Source organism: Cyprinodon variegatus, unplaced genomic scaffold, assembly GCF_000732505.1.
Source record: "Cyprinodon variegatus isolate N-32 unplaced genomic scaffold, C_variegatus-1.0 Scaffold720, whole genome shotgun sequence".
Lineage (NCBI taxonomy): Eukaryota > Metazoa > Chordata > Actinopteri > Cyprinodontiformes > Cyprinodontidae > Cyprinodon > Cyprinodon variegatus.
Window position 1 is genome coordinate 41,738 of NW_015151173.1, and position 8,279 is coordinate 50,016.

At 39.1% G+C, this 8,279-nt stretch overlaps 1 protein-coding gene across 1 annotated transcript; it reads right to left on the reverse strand.

Moving 5' to 3' along the window:
* Positions 1–5,987: 5,987 nt before the first annotated feature.
* LOC107097752 (trace amine-associated receptor 13c-like) lies at positions 5,988–7,474 on the reverse strand. Its single transcript, XM_015395030.1, has 2 exons — positions 7,381–7,474; positions 5,988–7,184 (listed from the first exon to the last, which is right to left on the reverse strand). The coding sequence occupies exon 2, from the start codon at positions 7,112–7,114 to the stop codon at positions 6,374–6,376; it is 741 nt and encodes a 246-aa protein (XP_015250516.1). The 5' UTR covers positions 7,115–7,184; positions 7,381–7,474; the 3' UTR covers positions 5,988–6,373.
* Positions 7,475–8,279: the final 805 nt, after the last annotated feature.

Sequence of the window (8,279 nt, forward strand, 5' to 3'; positions counted from 1 at the left end):
TTAACATCACAGTATCTGTTTTTATTTAGATCAGGATACCAATAATACTGGTGTTTAAAAACTTTATAGTTTTTTTTTTTTTTTTTTTGCATTGTTTACTTATGTTGGCATGGTAAGGTAAGCTATATTTGTTTTGTACAGTCTGTACCTCTACCAAGTTTTGCACAGTTTCATCAAGCAAATATCAATACATATATATATATATACCAAAGTCTAGGTGTGGGTGTGTATTTTCTTGTGTGCATGTGTGCGTGCATATGTGAGTGTATATGTCTGTGCGCAGGCGGTCCTGCTCATACTTCATACCACCCCTGCATAAATCAGTGCCCCACTGGTGCCACCCCTATCAAAAATGTCTGGACACGCCCCTGCATGGACTCCTGGGAAGCCGTTACCTTTTTTAGTTTACTTTCTACGCCGTTACTCCCATCACTGCAAGTTTCAATGTTTTTCTTTGTTTTCTAGCTTTAGTGGTGTGTTCTGGATTTATTTTAGTTTCTTAGGTTTTTCTTTGCTCGTCCTCTGTTGCCCTCTTGTGTTTTCTTTTCCCTTGGCTTCCTCGTTAGCTCTACTCACACCTGCTCCTTATCAGCTCGTTAGTCCTGCCGTTGTTCAGCCAGCCATATACACTCCCTGTGCAGTCCCTCAGTGCTGGATCCTTGTCTTACTTCGTCTTACCCTGGCTCCTTACTCCTTGTGATTGTTTTACTCTGATGTCTCCATGGTTCTGGTTTGTGTTTAATTTTTGTGTTGGACTTTTGGATACCTGTTTTGTTTAACATTTTTAATTTGGATTTTTGGATTCCTGTTTTTGCTACCTGTGTTATTGTCATGGTCCTGGCACTGGTGGCTGGCTTGATTGCTTATTCCACCCACCTGTTTAACTCTGCCTGTTTCCTCGTCATTGCTTATCTGATCCATCTGGTTCCAGCTCCTATATATACTGCTTTTTTTCAAGCTTCCAGTGCCAGATTATTCTAGCTGTTTGGTGAGAGTAACTCTAGTGTTTGACTATTATTCTGATTATTCTGATTGTGACCTGTTTCTGTCTTGTGGATCCCAAGTTTTGCTTTGCCCGTCTGTTCTATTAGTCTGATCAGTTCTAGACTGTTTCTTGGATGCAGCTGGCTCACCGAACCTGGACTGTTTTCCTGACCACGGCTTGGATTCCCTCATCGGTACCTCATCGGCTCTCTGATCATCTGGTAAAAGCTTGGACCTCCCCTTCTGGAAACAGCTGCTCCTCGGTGTCGCTTGGCATCAGCTCCACTCACCTCACGGAGCTCCGGGGGGCCATGCCCCTTGCAAGCGGAGGACATCACCTTCACGGATTACTCTCAACCCTCGGGGATCGGACTGAACTCTGAACCAGAGGATCCGTGCTGATGCGCTGTCGCATTCCGTTTTTAATAAAGACTGTTGGAACTCTTCCAGCTCTGTCTGTTGAATATTGGGTCCAAGGTTTCAAGTCCCTGACAGTTATCCCATTAAATCTGCAAAAAACTCACCTCAGCCTCCCTGCCTCTGCATTTGGGTCCTCACAAAAACCTCCGACACAATCGTGACATGTAGTTTGACTAACACGACTCTTCCCCTGAGCTACATCAAAACTTGGCCTGGCTGGAATCTTCCCCATTGGCTAAGGGATGCTTTGCGTTTAGGTGGTACTTGAGACTGGAAGAACTCCTGCATTAAACTAATTCCGCATTGCACAAGGTGCAAACAGCTTTAGTCTTGTTGAGGTATCCATTAGGAAGCTTCTTAAAACTAAATGTTTCTGGAAGCAAACCCGGCGGTTTCGAAGTTACATCCATGTCAGCATGTCATGTTCAATGTGGTTATTTCACAGTAGGCCTACACATGTTGGAAGACTGATTCATTCTCTCCCCCAGATTTAGATCCGCTCCAGATATACGTCTGTTATGATAAATATCACTGATGATGTGTGAGTTTATTATACCCTAATATTACCTGCCTGTTGTGTTTCAGAACTATTGTTTTCCCCAGTAGTTTATTTCATTAGGACAGTACCTCTGTATAATCTTAATTCTGTACATGGCAAAGATTTGGGAATGGCATGAGAGTGGTATCCTTCAGCTAGGAACAAAGTGTAATATTTTGATAAGGCTGGAGCCATGGATTTCTCCTCATCTGCAAACATGTATGATTTAATGATGTAATGATGTGGCATACTGGAGATGTATAAAATGTTTCTCTAAATGTTTATTGATGCCGCTTCACAAGAAGGTTGTTAAGCAACTGCCCTCTGTATCACAAAGCAACTTCTCTGATCTCAGTAAGATTACAATTGCTATCAAAATAACTTCTCTGATCTCAGTAAGATTACAATTACTATCAAAATATGTTGCCAAGTCTCATGGTTATTTAATACATAAAATAAACTGTTCTTTAAAGAGTTGGTCCCGAATGTTCTCTTTTCAGAAAAAACCTGAGAAAGAAAGCTTCAAGGTGTAAACACAGAGCTTTCCTTTAACACCTCCATGCAAAAATATCAAGGTGGATTATGGATGACCTCTAAAGCAAACAGTAAGGTTTTGAGCTAAATTCTGAAGTTGACCGGATGCCATTGAAGCTCCTGTAAGACTGGGGTGATGTGATGGAATGAGGGGGGGTTTGGTAAATAAATGGACTGCTGAATTCTGGACCAACTGAAGGCTATAAAAGATTTTCTTCTGAAGACCAAAAAAAGAGAGAGTTTCGGGAATCAATGCAGGAGTTGACGAGGCTATGAACTAGAACAGAAGAACAGCACCGGGCAATGGAGGGACGAAAAAAGTTCAGTAGATGGAAATATGCAGAACGAAAATGTTACTGCTGTTGGAGGTGAATGAGAGAGGGCTTTGAAGGCCACCGTGACTCTAGAACTGAGAAGAGTTTGAGCTGCAGGAACTGTGAAATGAGAGAGAAACTATTAACCTTGGATAAAATTTGGAGTTTGACTTGCCTGATACACTAAATACAGCTGGGTGATATTCATATTAAATTAAAATGAATATTAAATTTCCTAAAAGGGGCAGAAGGTTGACAATAAAAAATAGATGCCCCAGGAGAGAGCGCTGAGTCACAGGGGATGGATCAGAGCTGCAGGACTAAATTTAGCCTAATTGATCCAGAGTGGTAGGAATGGAAACACTAGAGGGAGGTGAGAGTAATACTGATTGAAGAAAGTCTATTGAAAAGAATGGTTTACAAAACTGTGTCTCAGGTCCAAAAGGATAAGAATGGAATCAAGACCTGAGTCGGCTGCCACAAGAAGATAATTTCCTCATTTTTAAAAGAGCAGTTTCAGTACTCTGTATAGTTGTTTATAAATATCATTATGAGTTAGATGGGAGTGAAGTTGGGAGTAGCTGCTTAAGATTAAGAGAGCTGGGGGAGGCCATACAGACCATAAACATGCCAGAAGCCTTTTGTCAAGGGATCAGGAAATTAATACAGCATGTTCTGATACAGTATACAGTAGCAGCCATTCAAAATGGCCCTTTCTAATCAAACACCAGCCTAATAGCAGCCAAGTGATCCCCTCCTTCTCCTGGGCATGCATATGTTTTTACTCTGACTCCACCCTTTTATTGAATTACAGGGTCTGACCAGGAGATGACGCTTCTCTTTAGATCCTAATGTCCACAAATCATGTGAAAAAGAATATTTTAGTACAAAGATGATTTGACTTTTTAAAGATGTTTAAAAAGGAATTTGTAGAGGACCAGCCAAGGGCCCATCAAGGAAATTTGTGAATTTTTTTACTCGCTATTACTTTATATAATATATGATATAAGTGGATTCTATTGATCTCATATTGGAGAAATTTATCTCTGCATCTAACCCATCCACTTGGGGAGCAGTGGGCTGCCTTTGTGTGGCGGACGGGAAGCAGTGTGGGGTTAAGGGTCCTACTCAGGACTCCAGAGTGCAGGCTGTGGGAATCAAACCGGCTACTTGTAACCTTCTCAGAGCACAAGCGCACTGCTCTAACCACTAGGCCAAAATTCCCCACAGAATTAAGTCTTGTGAGCAGAAAAAATCAGATACAAATATTAACTATATTTTCCAGAGCTGCTGTGTAGAGAAACATTGGAGGCTTTTTGAGGATAAGATTAAAGGATGTAAGTAAAGCAGATATAATTTAAGCATCAACACAACATTAGTTTTGTGAAGGAACTAAGGCCTAAAATGTAACCTTAAAAAAGTTTTGGAACTGAATTCTGTTAAAACTGCTATGTCAGAAATACACAGTGAGGAAAAAAATGTTTGATCTTTCCTAATTTCTAACTTTTTGCATGCTTTTCTGAATACATTGTTGAAAGACAACACAAGTAAACAAAAAATATTCATTTTCTATGTTTATTATCCCTTAATGGAGAAAAATAAATCTAAACCCACGTGGTCCTCTTTAAAATGGTGATTCACACCATCTGTTTAAGCATAACCCAATTGTTTATTGGACCTCAATTTACTTTTTTTTTACTACACCCAGGCCTAATGTTTGCTGACATTTTGACACACTTAAAAACTTAAGTCTTCCGTTGAATGGGGACACAAAAGTTAAACTTTTCGGAAGGTGTGTGTCCCATTACATCTGAAGTAATAGTAGCTCCTCTTTTCAGGAAAACAATGTCATAACAGTAGAGAGATGATATGGCTGTAGTGTGATGGTCTGCGCCTGTTCTCCTGCTTCAGAGCCTAAAAGACTTGCCGTAATAAATGTAACCATGAAGTCTGCCAAAAAGCATGACGTAGAACTTTCAACAAGCTGTTTTTAATCTTAAGCTTAAACCAACTTGGCAGAAGAACAATAATCTAAAACACACCAGAAAGTGTACCTAAATAATTTAAATAAAAAACATCAGGGAGACTGTGAAGTGGCCTAGTCAAAGTGTCCTAGTCCTGACCCTTCTACAGAGATGATGTAGCATGACCTTTAAAAGGCATGAATTAAAATTCTGCAATGATGAGTGGGCTAAAATGTCTTCACAGCATTAAAAATAACATTATGCATCTTATCGCAAATGCTTAAAGGTATATTGGATGAAGGTCGTTTTCTGGGTGGATCATCAAAATAAGTGATCCCCCTAATTGTCAATCATTCTGGTGATATGTTCAAGTTAGGTTGATCTACATGCACGTCCCCATTTTCACCTAACCCTATGCAGAGAAACAACTGGCTTCAGAGAATTACCTCTCCTCTCCTCCACTGAGGATAAAAAAACGGACTGAAAAATGAACGAAAAGGGAACTTTTAAACATATTCTTAATGTTTTAATATTTCTTGTGAATGGATGCCTTACAATTGAGAGATTTGGTGGACAAATAAAGTCAAATGAATACAATTTTTACGTGTATGGAGAAAGGTTTTAGTCAATGTGCTACAGTCAGTATCCAATGAATATATTCTCTGCTCAGTGGATAGCATTTCCTGCTTTTGCGATCAAAACCATTCTATATAATTCCTGACAAAACATTAAGAATGTGTTTAAAAGTTCCTTTTTCATTTATATTTCAATTCATTTTCTTATCTAAGTGCAAGAGTTTAGGTACGTCTTGCGGCATGGGAGGTAATTCTCCACAGGCAGGAATTTATCTACATTTATCTGACCACCAAAACAAAATTTTAGGGCATCCATGCATAAGAAAGATTAAAATATGAAGAATATCTATAAAGGTTCCCTTTTCATTCATATTTCAATCCGTTTTCTGATCAGTATGTGCGAGGGGAGGTAATTTTAGAAAGGCAGGTTTTCTCTTATTAACATGGTGGTGAGTCTGACAGTGGAAAAATTGCAAATCTTCTTTTGGAAAGTAAGCTTATATGAGCGATGCAAACAGCAACTTTTGAACAGAGCGTGCACGAGGAGAAATGCATGCTCTTGAATGCTTTAATCGGCGTTCCCCCTCGGGAGTGGGTACAGGGTGCCACATGTGCACATGTCTTTTCAAAAATTTGTGAAAATCCACCACTATACCTTTAACTGTATTTGTTGCTGCTAACGGGGTCCAAGTTCTTAGATCTGGGAGGGGCGTAAGTTGTCTTTAACTGGTATTTTAGTTTGTTTGATGTTCAAAATTGCTAAAGTGTAAAAATATTAAAAATAAGAAGACAGGAAGGGGTGCATGTCAAACAGTTTTTTACACTGCTATATGCATCTGTCTGTCTGTCTCTCCGTCTGTACCCGTCTGCCAAATATCTAAAACTAATAGTGGTTCAGCCTTTAGCTTACATTTAAACTAAGCCTACACTACTACACAGTAAATACAATAACATGTAGCCTGAGAGAATATAGTTGACTGAGATGAATGGTGTAGCCTGATATATTGACCAATGTACCAACATTAAACTTCACAAAGAATTTCTCTACATCACATTGATGTCACAAGAGCCAGGTAGCAGAATCCCCAGTGTTAAAATAAGTTTGACAGATTTTCTGAACCAGGGATAGAAAAATGCATAAATAACAGGATTTAGGCAGGAATTGAAGTAAATTAAATAAATGACAAAAGTTGCAGATGATGCATTAAGCAGCTGGTCCTGGCCTGTGAGAGCAACACAAAAATATGGACACATGCACAGAAGAAAAACAACAACAACAACACCAAGTGTTCTGGCTGCTTTCATCTCAGATTTCATTCTAGTTAGGGGAACCTGCAGAGTAACAGCTGCAATGTGAGAGCGCATCACCCGGGCCTGAGACACTGCCACCATGAATATTCTTAGATACAGAATCACAATTACAGTGATGGGAAGAATAAGGTTAAAGGTCATATCAACAAATCCCACAATGTAGTTAATAACAATGATGCACTCGCCATAACAGGAGTTATACCTGCCTGGCTGTTGTAGATCATCCTTCAGAATAACACATTGAAATATCATGGAGCCAAACCAACACAGGCAGACAAGGAACTTCACTACTTTCTGTGTAATTTTAGTTGGGTACTGCAAAGGATAACAAATGGCCACATAACGATCAACAGAAATCAGAACCATGGTTGTTATTGAGGCTGCGGTAATAGTATAAGCCAGATACTGATACAAAACACAGATAATGTCACCGAGGAACCAACAGCCGTTTATGAGAATAATCTGAAAAAACATGAGAAGACCAACAAGGAAGTCTGAGGCAGCCAGAGAGAGGAGGAGGACATTGGTGGGAGTGTGGAGCTGCCTGTGGAAGAAGAACAAGAATACTTTACATAAACTGAAATATTGGATATCATATTAAATATGTACAGCATTGTAAGAGTAATCTACCCAACATTAAAATGGTCGCACCTGAAGTGTGAAATTGAAATAATGACTAGTAGGTTGAGCATTACAGTGAGGATAGAGATAAAAGAAAGTACAACATAAACCAGCATGACCTCGAAGTAGGGACGCTTTGGCCTCCTGCAGGAGGAGTTGAACATTTGGGGAAAGCAGAGCTCAGTTTCCTCCATTGCTCTAGACCACAGCAGCAGCCCAATTCTGGTTCTGTCTCCTGTTGTTTTATCTGCCTCCTTGTCTCCTCCTCCTGACTGTGCTTGGTAACCATAGAAACTGATGTTTAGTGATCACTGTGGGGGAAGATTAACTATTAATTGGGAATACTGTACTTAACATTTTTCATAGAGAATATACACTGTTTTAAATTGATATTCACAACATATTAGAAATAATCCAAGTAATACACCCATAGAAAATAAATAAAGAAAGAAAGAAATTAAAAAAGAATGAACAACAGGGTTTGTATATATTAAATACGGATATATTTACCAAATTGATGATAAACATTTTTTAGCGATTTGACAACTTTTTACAAGTAGTTACTTGGACTTTTGAAAAAATGTATTGAGATCTTGAAGGTTTTCTTGTAGGTCTGGATACATGTTTCCCGCGGGTTGTTAAAAAGTCTTAAGAGTCTTAAATTTACACATTTAAATTTAACACCTAAAAAAAGTCTGGAATTTGTTGCCATATGTCTTTAATTATATCCCCCAGCATGTTATAAGCCTAGCGAGCCACCAGGCTAAGTGTTGGGTTGTTTATTTGAAATGCATCGTTTGAGATCAACATAAGACATTCAGAAAAACTCCTGCTCCAGATAGCTAAATAGGTAGCAGCCATTAGCTTAAAGCAATAGTACACCCAAAACATGATTAGCCTTCATTTTCTACTCACCCCCATGCTGAACAACACTCTGGAGTATTTTTTTGATATCTCAAATGCATCTGGAGATCTGGGAGGCTTCTTGCTGTCTGCTGACATTCAAATAATGGAGGTC

What these genes read in the sequence shown, in the direction of transcription:
- LOC107097752 (XM_015395030.1), bottom strand. Translation starts at nt 7,114, where the DNA reads ATGTTTTTTCAGATTATTCTCATAAACGGCTGTTGGTTCCTCGGTGAC.